This window comes from Balaenoptera borealis (genome assembly GCF_965194805.1).
Source record: "Balaenoptera borealis genome assembly, contig: HAP1_SCAFFOLD_980, whole genome shotgun sequence".
Classification (NCBI taxonomy): domain Eukaryota; kingdom Metazoa; phylum Chordata; class Mammalia; order Artiodactyla; family Balaenopteridae; genus Balaenoptera; species Balaenoptera borealis.
In genome coordinates this window covers 201,223-222,417 of record NW_028123229.1, presented here as the reverse complement: position 1 = coordinate 222,417, position 21,195 = coordinate 201,223, and the positions used below count along the sequence as shown (strand labels likewise).

General features: G+C 35.1%; 1 protein-coding gene across 1 annotated transcript in view; it reads left to right on the top strand.

Annotated features, from left to right (window-relative positions):
- Positions 1-21,195, top strand: part of LOC309621771 (cadherin-12-like) — a gene marked incomplete at its 5' end in the record, with an annotated part of 85,267 nt that overhangs the window by 9,424 nt on the left and 54,648 nt on the right. The window contains one exon of the mRNA XM_082409113.1: positions 14,591-14,857. Coding sequence (XP_082265239.1) covers positions 14,591-14,857 — 267 coding nt within the window. The remainder of the gene's footprint in view (positions 1-14,590; positions 14,858-21,195) is intronic.

The window sequence follows — 21,195 nt, the reverse complement described above, 5'->3', positions numbered from 1 at the left end:
ATATCTGTGTGGTCTCCAGGTTTTGTTTTCCATTAAATTGATTCTAATCGATTGTATCAACAAAAAATTAATCAGTTGATCTAAGAAAGAATTGGAAAATTTTATTTGAGCCAAATTTGAGGATTATAACCTGGGAAGAGCATCTCAGAAAGCTCTGAGAACTGTTCTGCCCTTTAGAAGTCAAGACACAGTTTATATAACTTTTTTGGGATAGAGGGCTGTGCATTAAATGATGTATTATTGACAGTTTACATAATCCAGATTTAAGTGCCAGTGTGGTGAGTCATGTGACCCTTTACAAGATCAAGAAGGAATGTTATCTTGTAAAAGAATGAAATTAGAACACTCCTTAACACCATACACAAAAATAAACTCAAAATGGATTAAAGATCTAAATGTAAGGCCAGACACCATCAAACTCTTAGAGGAAAACATAGGCAGAACACTCTAGGACATAAATCACAGCAAGATCCTTTTTGACCCACCTCCTAGAGAAATGGAAATAAAGACAAAAATAAACAAATGGGACCTAATGAAACTTAAAAGCTTTTGCACAGCAAAGGAAACCATAAACAAGACAAAAAGACGACCCTCAGAATGGGAGAAAATATTTGCAAATGAAGCAACTGACAAAAGATTAATCTACAAAACATACAAGCAACTCATGCAGCTCAATATCAAAAACAACAAACAACCCAATCTAAAAATGGGCAGAAGACCTAAACAGACATTTCTCCAAAGAAGATATACAGATTGCCAACAAACACATGAAAGAATGCTCAACAACACTAATCATTAGAGAAATGCAAATCAAAATTACAATGAGACATCATCTCACACCGGTCAGAATGGCCATCATCAAAAAATCTACAAACAGTAAATGCTGGAGAGGGTGTGGAGAAAAGGGAACCCTCTTGTACTGTTGGTGGGAATGTTAATGGATACAGCCACTATGGAGAACAATATGGAGGTTCCTTAAAAAACTAAAAATAGAACTACCATACGACCCAGCAATCCCACTCCTGGGCATATACCCTGAGAAAACCATAATTCAAAAAGAGTAATGTACCAAAATGTTCATTGAAGCTCTATTTACAATAGCCAGGACATGGAAGCAACCTAAGTGTCCATCAACAGATGAATGGATAAAGAAGATGTGGCACATATATACAATGGAATATTACTCAGCCATAAAAAGGAATGAAACTGAGTTATTTGTAGTGAGGTGGATGGACCTAGAGACTGTCATACAGAGTGAAGTAAGTCAGAAAGAGAAAAACAAATACCGTATGCTAACACATATATATGGAATCTAAAAAAAAAAAGAAGGAATGTTATCTTTTAAGGAGTTGTCTTGCTGGTGCCTGCTCTTCATTGTTGAGCAGGTATTCCTGCTGATGGGGGAAGTTAGGTCAATGCATAATGCAGATACACAATGCACAGTGAGGGGAGAGGGTAGGCCAAAGAGCAGAGAAGAATTTTTATGTTTAAATTTTTCTTGTCTTGCCATAAAACATGAGTTTTATTTCACAATTGATATCATTATTTTAATATTGGAATTATTTTAAATTTGGCCAATGAAAGCTTTTTTAAGCTGATTTTTATGTCCTTTTAATATTACCCTTAATTAGTTGAATACTCCCTTACTCTCTGGCTCAAAAATATGTTTGGGACTTGTCTCGCTTATTTGCTGCCTCAGCCCAGAAGAAAGCTATTTCTCCAAGGAGCTCTCTCCTCACCCTTACAGAGAATAATGTTTAGAAGCCCAGAATCTGGCTGCAGCTTGCTCTTTGTTATTGGAGAATCATTGCTCCCAGCCCCTCTCAGTGGGTACAGCTAAAGAATAGATCTATGGACATGTACATACATAATATTTATTTCTGCATCCTTCTACATATTTTGAAAACCACGATTTTGTACCAATACCTTCAACTCCAGTCTAACACAGCCATTCATTTCAGGTTTGTTTGCTTGTTTTTTTTTAATCCTTGTATAATTTATAACTTTCTTTTCCAAGAGTGAGAAATCCAGCTCTTGTTGTCCTTAATATATTTTCTTATTTGATCAAGCCTAATCTTTCATTGCCACTACCCCTGCAGACCCCTTGCAGGTGCCCTAATGACTCCATTCCAACTTTGAAAATCTGCACTGGCTGTTTCTCTTCTCCACTGTAGATGGAAGTTTTGCTCACCTCATTACAGCTCTAAATCCATACACAAGGCCATATTTCCTCCACATAGGTGACTTCCTCATGAGACTCAATCTCTGATACCCCTTGCCAACCCTTCTATGTGGACACCTCCCTCACTCTGCTTCAGTACCTTGATTTGGTCTATTGCAGCTTCTTCCCAACTCCTCCAATTGCCTATCTCTGCCAGCACAAAAGTTCAGCTAGGCTTTAGGACTGAATTATTCTAGAAGATAAGCCAAGAGGAAATGGCTTTCTTTGATTCTTAGAGGGACTTAGGGTGTTTCTAGAAGTGCTTACCTCCGAGTTGTATTCTCCACATGCATTAACAATGTTTAAATCAGGGGCCCTTCATTCGTTTTGAATTTCCTCCATAATTTGCTGAGCTGAGGCCAAATTTTGATATGAGAGGCCAAAAATGACCTAGGAAGTAGTTGATAAGGCCAGAAGCAGAAATAAATATACTGGTTTTTCAAAACAATTTTTTTTTCCATATTGGGACATATCTTTTCTATTCATAGTCAATGAAAAAAGATTTCTACAGAGAGACAGAGGACAAATCTCTGTTGTAACATGTTCTAGCCACACGCTGTGTGGGCACTGAACTTAAGAGTCCAAATCCATGCTCTACCATTTCCTAGTTGTGAGGATTTGCGTAAGTTATTTGACCTCATTGTGCTTTGGTTTTCTTACTTATAAATGAGGAATAAAAATACCTTATTCCCAGAGGTATACTGCAAGTAGTAAAGGAGAAAATGTATAACTAGCACTGATCCCAATGTCTGAAAAAAAATGCAATCACTAAATGGGGGAAGATCCTGTTAATAATTTGGCTCTCATTATCAGGAAACTAGCAGGAGAATGCCTAACCTGTAGACATCCCAGCTAATTATCTTACCCCTTTTGTCTATATCATCCCTCCCTGTGACACACGAGCTCAATATTTACTATTGTTTTTTTTCAAACTATGCCAAGTCCATATAAGAACCTAATAGACTTTCTATCCCAATTTACATTTACTTTGGTGTAGAGTACTCTTTTCTCTTAATGTATAGAGACAAGCTGTTGATTTGTAAGAAACACCAATTATCAGATGACACTTTTGCTTTGCAATCTGCTGAGTGACTTTCACACATTTGATGAAATTGAGCAAGGCCTGGTGATCCCTCTGGTGTCAGCTGCAAAGTGTCCACAGCACACAGAACAGCAGAACCATTTTCAGGACAATCGAATGTTATGACTATGTGTTCCAGGAGCGTTTTATCCCTCTGTTTGATTCCTATGTTTTTATTAGTGGTGCAATTGCAAAGGTAACACTATTGACAATGTTTGTGTGGCCTTGAGAGAAGCGTATGAATTGTTTTAGTAGCAGCACAATGTGTCCCGAAACATAAACCGTTCTGCATTGATAGTTGCTTTAGCAGCCACTGATCAGCCATAAATGTTAAAAATTAACAAGACGTTCTTTTTTTTTTTTTTTCCTAACCACCAAATGACTCTAAGCGTTAAATAAATGTTAGCAGAAGCTGCTTCTTGGCCACCGAGTGGTTCAAAACATTAAACATATTTTCAATGTATTACTCTTTTTCCAGCCTCCAAGTGGTTATAAACCTTAAATATGTTTTATAAAAACTGCTTTGCCAGGATGTAGCAAGTCCAGCTACTGGCAGGAGAGCTATCAACATCATTTTTCTTTAGAGTTGGCTTCCAGCTGTGGTACTGGTTTTTTGTTTGTTTGTTTCATTTTTTGTTTGTTTCTTTTTTTACCTTATTTGCTCTATTCTATTTATTATTTGTACACAAAGGCAGGCAGGAAGCTACCTTGGCCCAATTGTCTCTTGCTTTATGATAAGTGATCATGGGAGAGCGGTTGCACCTATATAAGCCCCTGCAGGCAACGGAGAGTTCTCTGAGGTTCAATTGCTTGTCCTGGGTATTCTACATAGATGTCAGCTCCATTTTCCAAAATGATTTTTGTTTCTGCTTTCCATTGTGCAATGTGTTGAGGTATGAAGATGGGTATAAATTAAGCTTGGTATTAAGGAAAATAACTTCAAGCAACCAGACACTGATGGATTACACTCGTTGATCAAGGTGAAAATATTCCATCAAAAGAACAGACTCAAAGACAGACAAAATGGCAAGACTACTAAGTTAATGAGATCTCTAACCCAAACATGATGAAGGACTTGAAATCTATGTCTGGAAATAACTCAGCGTGACAACAGCATGCAATTCAAAGGTGGTAAAGAGCATGTCACTATATAAAAGTCTTTCTAGGAATTAACAAAGAAAATCTGTTTATTTTAACCAAATTCACAATAAAATCAAGAGTGGCACTGATTCTACTGAAAATATGAATCTGCTCTGTTATTCCAGGCAGAGTAATTCATCAAGCCAAATAAATACTCAGAAAAGCTTTTATTTGTACAGAATCCAAGTGTTTTCCAAATCATATATTTTATTTTGTTAAATGTTTTATTCTATGTGTATGTTCAACAGATTCAAAAATTTATGGGACACCTATTAAGTACCAGACACTTTTGGGAATTATGGTTAGAACCGTGAGAAAAACAGACAAAACCTCTACCTTCAGAAAGCTTTCGTTCCAAAGGTCTAGTGCAGGGGGCAGCAAACTACACCCTGTGGGCTTCTGGCACATCATCTGTTTTTATTGGGATACAGTCACACTTGTTCATGTATGTGTTATCTGTGGCTGATTTCACACTACAATGGCAGAGTTGGCCACAGAGGCCAAATGGCCTGCAAAGACTAAAATATATATAGTTTGATCCTTAGTTTGTTGGGCCATGTGTTGGTGGATTATCAGAGTAGGTTAAGGTAAGGTCAACATTTTAAATAGATGTATGAAGAAGGAGAGTGCTTACTATAGAAAAAACTTCCTCAAAAAGTAAAAAAGAAAGAAAGAAAGAAAGAAAAAAAAAAGACAATGGCAGGACCAGAGGGTAATTAGCTGGTGCTGAAAGGAGTGTTTTGAATTTATTATAATTATATAAGCACTGTCTTAAAGTATTAAAATTTCATGATAAAGTATTAATTTTTCTGCAAAACAATTCTTATTTCAATTACATAACCGTATTTTTAAATTAAAAAATATTAAAACTGAAACTAAGATGTTTGAAAGAAGAGAAACTCTAGATTAGGTTGAAACATTCTTTCCCCAATGTTTTCTCAGGATTCTTAAGTTCTTTGCCTCACTAGGAAAGTTGAAAATTACTGAAACCAAATTTGAAAACAACAGCCAGTATTAACAATTACTACCCAGTAAGTGTTAGAGGAAACTTCCTTAGAAAGTAAGGTTGGTGAGTTGATCAAGGTTGGCACTATTTTCATTTCTGACAAAGAAACTGAAACTTAAAAACAACAAAAATATCAGTGACTACAATTGTATAAATAATTAACAAAAATGAATATCAAAATATGGTACAATTTGTTTAGTTGGCAATGGCACTAGAAGAAAAAGAAACGTCAATTAAACTGTCAGCCATGTTAATTTTGCTTCTGAGAAAAACATTGTAATGGGATAATTTCATGAAATGCTTTGATGGCAAGAAAGTGCCAAACTATGATTAGCTACTGAACAATTCAAATTAAACAAGAAAGCAATTGGTGGCAGCCTGACTATTGAGAGGTTTTGTTTCATGCCTTTTTCTTCTCTTTTTCCCTATGTTTAATCAAGTATATGCTGTTTGACAGTGAAATGATTTATTGTAAAAACATTGTTATGAGAATTTAGTAGAAACTTCACTATAAGAGGAGAAAACATATTTCCATTTTTATTTTTTATTTTTATTTTTTAATTTTATTTATTTATGGCTGTGTTGGGTCTTCGTTTCTGTGCGAGGGCTTTCTCTAGTTGCGGCAAGTGGGGGCCACTCTTCATCGTGGTGTGCGGGCCTCTCACTATCACGGCCTCTCTTGTTGCGGAGCACAAGCTCCAGACGTGCAGGCTCAGCAATTGTGGCTCACGGGCCTAGTTGCTCCGCGGCATGTGGGATCCTCCCAGACCAGGGCTCGAACCCGTGTCCCCTGCATTGGCAGGCAGATTCTCAACCACTGCGCCACCAGGGAAGCCCCGTTTTTAAATCTTTTTAAAAATACCATTACCATTTCTGAAAAAAAAATTGTCATCTCCATAGAAGTAGTATTTTTTGTAACTAATATTAAGTTCCTATTTAGCTAAAGGCCTCAGTTAGAAGCAATTTACTCATATTATGTTTATATTTCTATTGTCAACTCTATTCATTTAGTATTTAAACTGAGTTCTCTTTCATTATTCTCATTTCTGCCCAGTTAGCGAGAGTGGATATTCTAGAATTTAACAAGGTCATGTAAACTTTACTACCTATATTTCTTATCCTTTTTACTTTAAAATAATAATCTGGTATATACCTAAACTAACAAGGAGTTCCAAACATCAGAAATACCAATGGGATTATAAAGAATTCATTTTTCTAGCAGTCTTAAGTTTTGTACAAAAATGTGCTTAAAAACAATGGATAGAAATTCTATTTTGTATTTTTTAAATTGTGGCTTATGTGTCACCTGAACAGTAACAGACTGCCCTGCCCAATTACTAAGAACACTATTTTCATATGTTAATTCCCAATAACAGAAGCAGGTCTAGAGTTTCTAAACCAGGGAGGGCTTTTAGAGTTAAATAGTTTTGAGTGTCTTTCCTGCAATAATAAGATTATTATTTTGTATATAGCAGAAAAAGGAAAACTTTTAAAGATTATTTTTGGGTCCATATATTTATTTCTGATGAATGTTAGTGGAAAGTATCTTAAAAAGGAATAGTACGACTGACAAGAGCAAGGTTAAAAGAGTGTTTACAGAACACTGGTAAGAAAGATCCTAATTCTAGAAATGCAGAATATTACAGGGAAAACAAAATAGACCTGGAGTATCAAAGAACGGCATGCAAATTTTATGAAATCTGGGGGAATGTTTAGAAAAGTGTTTCCTTTTTTAAAGTTTAATGGTACTATTTACCACTAAACATGTTATAAGGATTGAAAGAGATACCATTTGTAAAACAAACAAACAAACAAACAAAAATATTAAACCCTAGAAGAATTTTAATAAAATGCTAGTAATTTCTTCCTTCCTTCAGCAGCTTTTTCTCCTTTGGGATTTTAGATCTGGAGAAGACAAGAGTCTTCAGTTACATTTTTTTTTTTTTTTTCCTATTTTCATCCTTGCAATTGTTCCGGAAGTAAATCATATAAGAAGGACAATTCTAAAAACATCTCCTTCTAAGAATACATATTTTTTTATGAAATACAATTCATCCAAAGTATTTGAATAGAGACTCAGAACACAGGAAATGAGATATTATGGATATAAAATATAATAAAATACTGTGCAGAAGTATGTCTAGTGGATGTTAAAAGTCATGTCTTAGTGGTTCAAATTCATGAAAGTGGACTGAACAAACACATTTATTTCTTCTTTGTTTCAAAATACCATTGAAATAACACAATATAATACTTAGAAAATATACCTATAGGACGCTGGGAAGCATTTCACTAGCAGACCAAAGAGTAAGGAATTTCTGAAGGATATAAATTATATCAGAGGGACTTCTGGTTTTGGCCACCGTGGAATTATTGGTATTAGGCTTGACTTTTCACCATAAACAATGATAAAACTGGACGACATATATGAGGCAACAGTTTTTTGTTTGTTTTTTTATTAATTAATTAATTAATTTATTTTTTGGCTGTGTTGGGTCTTCGTTTCTGTGCGAGGGCTTTCTCTAGTTGTGGCAAGCGGGGGCCACTCTTCATCGCGGTGCGCGGGCCTCTCACTATGGCGGCCTCTCTTGTTGCGGAGCACAGGCTCCAGACGCGCAGGCTCAGTAGTTGTGGCTCACGGGCCTAGTTGCTCCGCGGCATGTGGGATCCTCCCAGACCAGGGCTCGAACCCGTGTCCCCTGCATTGGCAGGCAGACTCTCAACCACTGCGCCACCAGGGAAGCCCCCGAGGCAACAGTTTTTTAATGTATGTGCCAAGTAGTACAAGTTTGTCATCCTTGAGAGAAGGGAAGCCATGAATCAAGTCCTACATTTAGCTGGACTCTTTGTTTAGGGGCACTTTTCCTACCATGGCACAAGGAATATGACTCTAAGAATAATGTCTAGAAACAGAGATTATAGGTGGGAGCTGCTGAAGTGACTGCAAAACTTGAGGACTGCTGAAGTGACGGGAACTTGTGTAGAAAGTAAGGAGAGGCACAGAGAAGCACTGAAAAGTCAGAGTAAGGGTCTAGGAGCGACTTTCACCAAGGGCTGCTCTGTGCAGGCACAGAATTAACCTCTATGCCCTGCTGAAAGCAGATACTTTGAGGCTGAGATAACACAGGGTGGGGAGATGTTGAATTTATGGACTAGCCACAGGGGAGAGATTTCACTGGACATCTCACACATTTACGTGAGGCCCCAGAAAGCCTATGTATTAGGAGTAAGGGCCATTTCCTTCAGTAAAGGCTATGTCCTCTGTCTAAAAACAAAACTTGAAAGAGACTGTTCTTAATAAAGAATTAAACTAGGCCTGAGAGATCAAAAGTATCTGCCAGTAGTTTAACTGCCTTCAAAGAATTATCTTAAGACCCTTTATAATAAGATAACATCCAGATTTTCTACAGTGTATTATTAAAATTTTCAGCATACAATAAAAACAAATACAAATTATGCAAAGAAGCAGGAAAATTTGATCAATGAGCAAGGAAGAAAAAACAGTTAATAATAATAGACATCATGGCAACTTAGGTTTTGAAATTAACAGATATATATTATAAACATATTTTAAGACTAATGGAAAATATAGTCATAATGATAGAACAACAACAACAAAAATAATAATGGACATTCCAGAAATAAGAAGTACAGTATACCCAATTATCTGTTCACTGGCAGGACACAATAGCAGATTGCAGGTATCAGAAGAAAGACAAATGACATTGAAATCGGAGTCTTTGAAATTACACAATCTCAAATAAAAGAGGAAAATGCTGAGATAAATAAGAGATTGACATGGGATGATATCAAACCATCAAACATATGTAGAATTAGAATCCAAGAAAGATAAGAGACAAAATGAAGCAGAAAAATATATTTGAATAAATAACTACCAATGTTTCCAAATTTGGATTAAAAATTTCAACTTTGAGGTCCAGGAACCTCAAACAAACAACACACACACAAAGGTTAAAACAACCAATAGTGTAAATAAAAGAGAATAATTTATAAATATCCATTTAATCTGAGGTAAGACTGGAAAAGTTAAGAATAAAAACAACTGGGAAAAAAAAATCCAACAAATAGTAAACAAATGGCAACATAGTAGATTTAAACAGCCATACTGATGACTAACTGCAACATACTAAACACATATTAGTTTACTAGGGCAATTGTAACAAAGTACTACTGACCGGTGGCTTAAACAACAAAAAAATATTGTCTGTTATTTCTAGAGACTAGAAGTCTCAAATCAAGGTGTTGGTTCCTTCTGAGGGCAGTGAGGCAGGAACTGTTCCAGGCTTCTCTCCTCAGCTTGTAGGTGGTTGTCTTCATGTTCACATAGTGTTCTTCCTGCTGGTGTGTCTATATCCAAATGTTCCCTTTTTATAAGGATACAAGTCATATTGGATTAGGATTCTAATGACCTCATTTTAACTTGGTTACTTCTGTAACAATCCTATTTCCCAATAAGTTCATATCCTGAAGTGTTGGTTGTTAGGACCCCAACATAACCTTTTTGAAGAAAACAATTCAACCCGTAACAGACTCAAATTAAGAGGCAATAATTTTCAGACTGAATAAAAAAGAAGACTGAACTACACACTGTCTACTCTGAATGCTCTTTAAATATATAGACAAAAATAGCTTAAAACTAAAGAAAGTGAAAGAAGATATTCTACGGAAACATTAAGCATAAGAAAGCTGATGTAGGGCTTTAACACCAAAGTGGTGTTTCAAACAAGATGAATTACTAGAAATAAAATGAGATATAAGAAGGGTAAATTCTTCAGAAATACATTTTAATTCTCAATGTATTATATATTCATTTAATAACAGAGCTTCAAAATGCATGGAGTAAAAACTGACAGAACCAAACAGAGAACAACAACAACAAAAAAACCCTTTACTCATAGTTAGAGATTTTAACATTCAATTCTCGGTAATTAATATATAAATATGAAAGATTTCAAAAACTATCAACCAATGCAATCTAATTTTCAATTATAGAACATTACACACAAGATTACATCATAACATTTTTATCAAATTTAACCTGGAACATTTGTGAAGAAGGACTGAGTATTCTAGGCCATAACTGTATAAATTAGCACAGTCCCCAGCTTTTTTGGCACCAGGGAAGACTTCGGGGCCGTTGGGGTTATGGTTCAGGCGGTAATGCGAGCGATGGGAGAGGCAGATGAAGCTTCGCTCACTCGCCCGCCGCTCACCTCCTGCTGTGCGGCCTGGTTCCTAACAGGCCGTGGACCAATACCAGTCTTCGGCCCGGGGGTTGGCAACCCGTGGTATAAATTGCATAAGATTAAAGTCTCTTCTGAGGTAGAGCAATGGTCTTTATGTTGTTTGGGATACTGGTTAAATGGTTGTGTATATTTGTGAAAGCTCAGCAAGCTGAACACATGTTCTATACATTTTACTGCATCTAAATTCTCATGGATAAATAAATAGACAAATAGATAAGTAAAAAAAAAAAAAAAGCAAACAAGTCAGTCAATCAATCATATATAAAAATCCTGGCAGTTAATCCCAATAAATATGAATAGTCCATATCCCATACTGTCAAAAATGAAGACTTTCTATAAATGTTATTGTTTGTTTGAACAAAAAAAAAAACCAAAAACAAACAAACAAAAAAACCTTGAATCAGAAGTAGAAGTAATGGAATTTGGGGCATACTATGAGTCCATCAGGGAATTTATTACACATGCTCGTCCTCATTCATAGTCAATGTTTGTCTGAAGTCTTTGCTCTTAGAAGAAAACACTGTGTTCAGCTCTCTAAATTATGAGTTCAAAGACAGGTGCTCCCAAGCATTAGTAGCGGAGTCCCTGAACACCATAGCAAGCAGAAGAGACGGAAATGGCCCCAGTTTCAGAAACCTACATACTGAGCACTGAAAAGAAAGCCCAAACCACAAAATTCTTCCCCATTCTGACCCTCACATAAGTAGCACAACCAGAGTTTTAATAATTAGAACCTGCAATTACTTGACTCAAATATTCTCACGTGAGCAGAAGAAATAATCTTTACTTGTAATACTCAATCCAGACCCTCAACACCAGATATGAAGCAAAAACCGGCAATCATCAAATATTTGAATAAAAACAATAAAATAAAGATATAATATATAAGGAAACAAAACAAATATTAAGGAAGTAGAATTAACAAAAGAAAGTAAGTAAAATGTAAATAGCATTATATCCTCAGAGAGAAGAGTCACTAACATATAAAATAAAACAAACTGCCTGTTACAAACAACACTCTGATATGTCAGAAAGTGAAAACACCATTGCCAAAATGAAATGTAGTTGATATGCTAAATAACTGAAAATACGAAGTTGATGTCAAAAGAGTATTCCAGAATCTAAACTGCCTATTGGGATGGATTTGTATGACTAAAAGTAAGAGCAACTATTTAAAGAATTTCCTTGGATGACCAAGACTTGTTACTTTAAAGATGGCAACATTTCTAGTTTATTAATACATTTTTGTGTCCTGTTTTTAGACTTTATTTTCTATCTTTTTACATCTGTATGCTAAATTATAAATAATTTATCCTAACCTATATTCCAGTATATTAATTCTACCCTTGATTTTGTTTAATCTGCTTGAGAACATATCCTGATTGTTTTTTAATTTGAGTAATTACATTTATATTTATTTAATCTCCCACATGATGTTTTTATCCATTTTTCTCTGCAATTTTTGGAACTTTTTAAAAGTTTCTGAGCAGTAAAATGTATATTATCATCATCCAATATTGTCCAATATTTAAAGTTTTTGTGGGTTTAGCTTTATTTTTTAATGTTTCTGTTAATTCTAGTTAATTTTTCCTTTTGTTTTATTGTGTTCCCTGAAAATATTGTAAGGTTTAGGTTGAAGATATCGTTATAAAGTATTTGAATTTGCATCTACCTGGTCACTGCATAAGTGAGGCTACCTTACACAGTGTTCATCTTGAGATTAGCTGGGTCACATAGGCACCAAAGCCCAGGTCATAGATCCAAGATAGGACAGGTTTACACCTGGTTCATCTTACACTGAGGGTGTAGGCTTTGGTGATATTAACTTTTTGGAGGAGAACTCTTGTTACACTTCTTAACATATGTTAGGCTGAGACTTTTGTTTCTCTCTCCTTTACCCTGAGACTGTCAAATAAATCTGTATATTTGTCGAAATCAGAAATGTGCTGCTGGAAAGGTAATATCCTTACCTCTCTGGATTCCTCTTTTCTCTTTAAATTTGAGCTGATAACTCATTAAAATCTTGTAAACTCTCAATGCTTTTTTTTTTTTTTTTTTAATTTTTTATTTATTTATTTATGGCTGTGTTGGGTCCTCGTTTCTGTGCGAGGGCTTTCTCCAGTTGTGGCAAGTGGGGGCCACTCTTCATCGCGGTGCGCGGGCCTCTCACTGTCGCGGCCTCTCTTGTTGCGGAGCACAGGCTCCAGACGCGCAGGCTCAGCAACTGTGGCTCACGGGCCCAGCCGCTCCGCGGCATGTGGGATCCTCCCAGACCAGGGCTCGAACCCGTGTCCCCTGCATTGGCAGGCAGACTCTCAACCACTGCGCCACCAGGGAAGCCCCAACTCTCAATGCTTTTTAAAAAGTGTTTAAAAATGTACCGTAAGTGGTATTTTGGACTGTTTTCAGCGGGAGGTATAGTTCAAATAACTTATCCATGCATTACTGAAAACTGAAATCTTTGCCTATTCATATATACAGTATATTTTGTATGTTGGGTCATTTGTCTTTTTCTAATTAATTTTATTTTAGAAATCATTTGTGGAACCTATATTTTATGTGAAAAGAGATTGGCATTAGTTTAAGACAATACTAGTTCCACTAATTTCCACCTGGATGACGATAGGCAAGTGATTTGACACTAGAAAGCATGTATTTCCCCCATTTTCTCATTGTAAAATGGGAATACATAACTGGGCTGTGTATGGTTTAAAGAAATTAATATATAAAAATCTAACATGATACCTGAAAATAATAGGAACTGAATAATAGCTCTCTCTGCCACTAAAATTCTTGGATGGGACTGTTACGAAGGAACACACTGTAGAACTGCTCTACTCAATAATGTGAACTGCCTTGTTGTCTTCTGGGGCAAGTACTTCCTCCAAACAAATCAAACCATTTCACTCACACAGCTTTCCTCTTGTCTCATAAATTCCTGCTATTCTTCTGTTTGCATTTAATAGAGGTGAGATATCAGTAAAATAGCCCATATTTTTTTCTTCACGTTATACCTTACAAGATTTTGTAAACTCTTTTAAACAATGTATATATTTTCATTTTTGTGGGATACCATAATTTTTCTTGATTCTATTATATTTTATATAGATAGAGATTTTTATAGGTTTTTCTGACTGTCAAATTTATAGTAATGTTGGTGCTCCACCTGGTGGTAAACAATAAGCATTTTACTTTTCTCTTTTCCTTAACGTTAAAAAATTGGGAGATAGAATTTTATATCCTGACTTTAAAAGTGTGTAGAAGTACCTGGAAGGGAATCTACTAAAAATTTACTAAGTATAAGTTGAATATTAGTCTGTAGTATACTATACTTAAATTTATTATAGATTAAATATATGTACATATATTTAATACATAGATATAAATATATATATACACTTATTATTTTACAAGTAATTTTTAGTTTAATGATTTATACTTATTGAGGAAATAGTTCATCTATTATTATATTCATTTACATATATGTTTTATATTTATGTATGTTAGGACACATAGCCTTATTTTTCTATAAATATCTAAATATCTGTCTTCTATCTATCATCTATCTATGTATCTTTTTAATCTATGTCTTGTATCCTGGATTCTTTTGCATTAGTATCCGTTTATTTCATGAGTATTCCCACCTTCACATTTGATACTGGTTACACTTAGATAGTGCTAGTATGTAAACTATTTCTTCACAGTAATTTTAATTTAACACTTTCTACTATTTATAATGACCCCTTGAAATTCTACAACAGAATCTATTGAAGTGAAAAGTGAAATTATTACTCCTAATTATAATCTTTAACTGGACAGCAAATTGCCTTTCAATTTTGCACTATTATGTTTTAGAGTTGATTTATTTTCTGTAGACTATATTTTCAAGGCTGGTAATCTTATTATGTACTTTACTAACTCAACTGTATACAAAAATTATATATATCTTATCAGGCATTTTCCACCTGAAAGTTCCTGAGTCTTCCCCTATTGGCTCAGCTATTGGAAGAATAAGAGCTGTGGACCCTGATTTTGGACAAAATGCGGAAATTGAATATAGTGTTGTTCCAGGAGATGGGGGAAATTTGTTTGACATTGTCACAGATGAGAATACACAAGAAGGAGTCCTCAAATTGAAAAAGGTACATAGACACTTTTTTTTTTTAATTTTTATTTATTTATTTATTTATTTATGGCTGTGTTGTGTCTTCGTTTCTGTGCAAGGGCTTTCTCTAGTTGCGGCGGGCGGGAGCCACTCTTCATCGCGGTGCACGGGCCTCTCCCTATCGCGGCCTCTCCCGTTGCGGAGCACAGGCTCCAGACGCGCAGGTTCAGTAATTGTGGCTCACGGGCCCAGCTGCTCCGCGGCACGTGGGATCCTCCCAGACCAGGGCTCGAACCCGCGTCCTCTGCATCGGCAGGCAGACTCTCAACCACTGCGCCACCAGGGAAGCCCCATAGACACGTTTTTCGAAGTAGATTACCCAATAAAAATTAATGAACAGAAAGACTAAAACTTGAAAATGACAGAAATTTTAATTTTCCTTCAATGAGCAATATTTTAAAATAAAAAAAGACCAGGTGACTATGAAGTATTCACTCCCAGAGACACTTTTATTCTGTGATTCACCAGGTATATATTTTATGTTGAAACAATTAGGCCTATTAATTTGCTTAAATCCTTAAAAAATTCTTACCAGAGTCAAATTTTAATTTAATTTTTTAATGTTATCAACTCAGACGAAAAGGTTAATTTAAAAATGAGATGTAGAAGTAAATTCTATGCACACCAGGCTTGTTCTTGCCCCTTTTATTACTTTTCTGAGAATATAAATATCTAATTCACACATTGTTTGTGAGCCTGGACCTCAGACTGGAGGAATTCTGATATGGGCGAGAGCTGCTACTGGCAAGCGGACGAAATGAGAATGGGTAGCGCTGGGTCTGAGGGGCTATGACAAGGGAAGTGAACAGAAAAATTAACGAGAAGGAGGGAGAGGACAAAAAGGTGGAATGCGGTGGGAAGCCCTCGAGTAATGTTAAATTGTTTTATATAAAAGAGGATGGAGAGCAAAATTCAAAATATTGGAAATGAATCCCTATCTCAGTGTATGTAGTTTGTTTTTTGTCAGGTAGGGGCATGAAGAAGGAGAATGTAAATGTGAGAAAGAGAAAAATCATGACTGTATTTGGGGTGTGTAGATTATTTCTATAACAATGAGGTAAATTATAGGAATTTCCAATAATACAGCACAGGCAAAAAAGTGAACTTCATTTAATTGAGTACAGTTTTCCCCTCTCCCTATTATAGGAAAGTGCACTCTATTTATCCCAAAAGGCGGTATACCATACACATTTAATTTTGATACTTGTGATTATTTTAACCTGCAAGAAGTATTTTTACATTCAGTCCCATTAATCATGCTGCTGTTTCCATATTTGTTCAGGAACTCTGAATTTTATCAAAGAAACAACATATGTGGTAATAAAAATAATCCTGAAAAGAAACAGTTTTCATATAGATGATTTATCATCTTTTAATTCCTACTATTGCAAGAAAATTGTGCTTTGTCTAGAAATTAATTTAATCACATGGTCCCATTCAGCAAAATTTTTCATTTATGCTAAATTTTCAGAGTATAGCTAGAAAAAAAATTTGTGTCAAATTTTTATTCCATTATTATTTTGTTGTGGTTTTGCTTGTTTTTCTTTTTTCTATTCAGTAACAAATCCCTTAAAATCTTGTCACAATTTTTTTTAAATGATCTCAATATATAACAATGCTTAAAATGTGTAAAGATATTAATTCATATTAAACAAATATAAATTCTCTTAGTAATATGAGAAATAATAGAAAATATTTTATATCAATGATTCATAAAACAAGTTTGAAATTAAATATATTTACAAAGTGAAATTGAGGCACAAAAGAGTTACATTGTGTATAATATATATATTTATATTAATTTATATTTACAGAGATACAATGTATTTTATATTTACACATAGGATTTTTTTTTTAATTAATTAATTATATTTATTTTTTTTGGCTGTGCTGGGTCTTCATTGCTGCGCGCAGGCTTTCTCTAGTTGTGGCGAGTGGGGCTACTCTTCGTGTGCAGGCTTTTCATTGCAGTGGCTTCTCTTGTTGCGGAGCACGAGCTCTAGGTGCCCGGGCTTCAGTAGTTGTGGCAAACGGGCTTAATTGCTCCGCGGCATGTGGGATCTTCCTGCACTAGGGCTCGAACCCGTGTCCCCTGCATTGGCAGGCGGATTCTTAACCACTGTGCCACCAGGGAAGTCCTACACATAGGATTTTATATTTTGTATTGATTTACACTTATTTACCATCTATGCCAATAAATAATCAATGTTTAAGTGTCAATCTGGGAAAATGTATGACATTCTTTTTTACTTTTTACCACAATTGAAAAGGGAGTTGTGTGCTAACAATAAACCTTTATATTACTATGTCAAAGTGGATTAATCATTGAAAGTAATGACTTAGTTATATAAATCAACTTTTTGTAAATACTTATTATGCATATTCATTAAAGCAAGAATAATATATCTTCTGCCTTTTTAGTGTATGGAGATGTCATAAAGAGTGAAAGAGTCTTATTTATTTTGTATTCATTTTGTTTATTTTTTGAAAATTTTCTAGTTTTTAACTAGATTAAAAGTGAGATTTGTGAAATTATAGCATACCTTTATTAAAATGGATTTACATAATGTATAAAATAGTCTGGAAAGTATATCTGGAAGTAAATATATATATATGTATGTTTATAAATACATATATTTTTCTTCCTGCAGTGGATAAATAACCGTTGCCCATTTTGCTGGCATAAAATTTGTTATCTAAATAAAGCTCAGGGTCCATAACTAAAATTCACTCCTTCATTCACCAAACATTGATGTGACAACCACTAAATCCTAACCCATTCTGGGCTCTGAGGGGCAGTGAAGGAAACAGACACATTCACTCTGCTCAAGCAGCTACTGTTCAACTGGGGAAGTTAGACAATAAGTAAATTTAAAAGCACTGTCAGTGTTAAATTTAAGTTTGAAAAACACAAAGCAGGGTAAAAATAAGCAATTTAGAGGACGGTGGCTATCCTACAGTGAGGCAGTCAGAAAAGACTTCTCTGTTAGGATGAAATTTCAGCAGAGACCTGAAGGACGCAAAAGATGAGCCATATGGTATCTGAGTGATGTGTGTTCCAGAAAGATTGAGCAGCAATTGCAAAATCCCTGAAATGGGAGTGTACCGGGCAAGGAGGCCAGTGGGACTGAGTACAGTGAATGGAAGGGCCCATAGCTGGAGATGAGGTCAAATATGCCGGCGAATGTCCCATCATGGAGATCCTTGCAGGTCAGGCAAAGGACTTGAATTAAATCATGATACGAGAAGACAGTGGCAAATTTCTATCTAAATTACCATTACCCTTGGTAAAGCCAGGATACGCTGACTTTTCTGAGGCAAATAATGACTAGGGAGTAAGGACAGAAATAGACCAGTTAAGAGACTATAGAATTAATCCAGGAAACCAATGATGGAGATATAGTCCCTGATCTTTATAGCAATGAAAATTGTGAGAAACGGTGAGATTCTGGCTAGATTTTAAAGGAACGGCCCAAGCATATTTTTATAAATATTCTTAACATCGGGTAAATTACATCAAACATTTGAATAGATTTGTTTTTAGCATTCTAATTTGTTTTACTCTCTAAATAAGGAGACACCAGAGGCAATCAATACCAGCTAACCTCTTATTCTGCTGGAAAAGAAAATTACAACCTACAGACTACATTTATAAATCTTTAAAAAGTAACTCAGGGGAACATTTTTGTAACAAAATTTTGAAATTATCTATTTATCTATCTACCTACCTACCTATCTACGTATCTGGTGTATGTATTATTTTGAGTAAATGTGTGTGTGTGTGTGTGTGTGTGTGCACGTGCTCACATACATATATAGATATATGACTTGAATAAATATGGCAGTATGTTTTTCTAAAAATAAAACAATGAGGAAATATTCTGTTCAATAAAGCCCATGAAAACGCAAAATAATTTAAATAATGTAACTTCTGTATTTTTTATTGAGGTATAATTGACACACAAAATTATATGAGTTTCAGGTGCAACATAATAATTCAAAATTTTATATATTGCAGAAGATCACCACAATAGGTCTAGTTAACGTCCATCACCATACATAGTTACAAATTTTTTCTTGTGATGAGAATTTCTAAGATTTACTCTTTTTGCAACATTCAGATATGCAATACAGTATTATTAACTTGTAGTCCCCATATAGTATCTTACATCCCCGTGACTTATTTACTTTATAACTAAGTTTGTACCTGTTGACTCTCTTCACTCATTTCACCCACCACCCAACCCCCACTTCTGGCAACCACCAATCTATTCTCTGTAATCTATGAGCCTGTTTTTTTTGTTATTTTTTTTTTGTATTTTTTTGTCTTTTGTTTTAGATTTCATATGTAAATGAAATCATATGATATTTGTCTTTCCCTGTCTGACTTATTTCACTTAGCATAATGCCTTCAAGGTCAATCCATGTTGTCATAAGTGGCAAGATTTTATTCTGTATCTCTATATCTCCAGGTTCCACATCCAAGGATTCAATCAACTGTGGATGGAAAATATTGGGGAAAAAAAATTTCAGAAATTTCCAAAAGGCAAAACTTGAAGTTGCTGCACACTGGCAACTATTTACATAGCATTTACTTGTATTAAGTATTACAAGTAATCTAGAGAATATTTAAAATATATAGAAGGCTGTGCATAGGTTATATGCAAATACCACTTCATTTTATATAAGGAATTTGAGCATGCTTGGATTTTGGTATCTGCAGGGGTCCTGGAGCCAATCTCCCCTGGATACCAAAGGATGACTGTATATACCACATTTTCTTTATCCATTCATCTCTCAACGGACATTTGGGTTGCTTCCATATCTTTTATTTTATTTTATTTTATTTTATTTATTTATTTATTTATTTATTTATTTATTTATTTATTTTTGGCTGTGTTGGGTCTTCGTTTCTGTGCGAGGGCTTTCTCTAGTTGCGGCAAGCGGGGGCCACTCTTCATCGCGGTGCGCGGGTCTTTCACTGTCGCGGCCTCTCTTGTTGCGGAGCACAGGCTCCAGACGCGCAGGCTCAGTAGTTGTGGCTCACGGGCCCAGTTGCTCCGTGGCATGTGGGATCTTCCCAGACCAGGGCTCGAACCCGTGTCCCCTGCATTGGCAGGCAGATTCTCAACCCCTGCGCCACCAGGGAAGCTCTGCTTCCATATCTTGGCTGTTGTAAATAATGCTGCAACGAACATGGGGTTGCATATGTCTTTTTAAGTTAGTGTTTTTTTGTTTTCTTTGGAGAAATACCCAGAAATGAAATTGCTGGATCATACAGCAGTTCTATTTTTAACTTTCTGAGGAACCTCCATACTGTTTTTCATAATAGCTACACCAATTTAAACTTCCGCCAACAGTGCACAAAGATTCCTTTTTCCTCACATCCTCTCCAACACTCATTTTTTGTCTTTTTGATAATAGCCAATGTAGCATATATGAGGTGATGTCTCACTGTGGTTTTGATTAACATTTCTCTGATGATTAGTGATGCTGAGCATCTTTTCATGTACCTGTTGACCTACAGTTCTTTAGATTTTTTTTGATCAAACACTGTATTATAGGGCTATTTATGCGTATGTTCAGAGAGTTCTCAGAAGACTTTATCTTGAACTTATTCAGAGTCCCAGAAGAAGTAGATGTAAAATCATAAATATGTATGTAAATATCAACAGCAGTATTTCGGTTCCATAATGATCTTAAAATTACTCTTTGGACATTTCTCCCTGCAATATCTCAGCATAGAATTGCAATGAAGAGTTTTGATGTAAAACCAAATTAATACAGAAATTATGTTTTTAAGTATATTACATGCATCTAGAAAGTCTAAAAATATATACTCTACATTTGAATATGTGTCTGTTTTTGAATATAATGATATTCTTTGTTTTCAGAGCATTTTTCTTTTTTAAGCTCACTTAAAAAATAAATGAAAATGCTTAATATTCTCTGAAGCACATATTCTCATTATAGTTTTATTTCCAAAATTTTTATTTACTTTCCCTTTACCATTTCCCCCCTCTCTCTTCTTTCTCCATGGAGGGAGGGTGTACATGGATAAAAATGATGGTCATGTTTGTATGAGCTGAGAAGAATGAAAAATAGGCATTTTTATTTTATTTCTTTTAAACCTCAACTTGGATTCAGTTTATGAGCACTGTGACAGAATGCCATTTCACTGTGTCACTTTGAATTCAGAATAACATTATGCAACTTTATATATCTCTGCAAGGCACAAGATATTGTTTTTTTTTTTAAAAAGAAACAAACTATTCTTACTTTATACTTACGTCCTATTGCACTGAGGAAAGAATG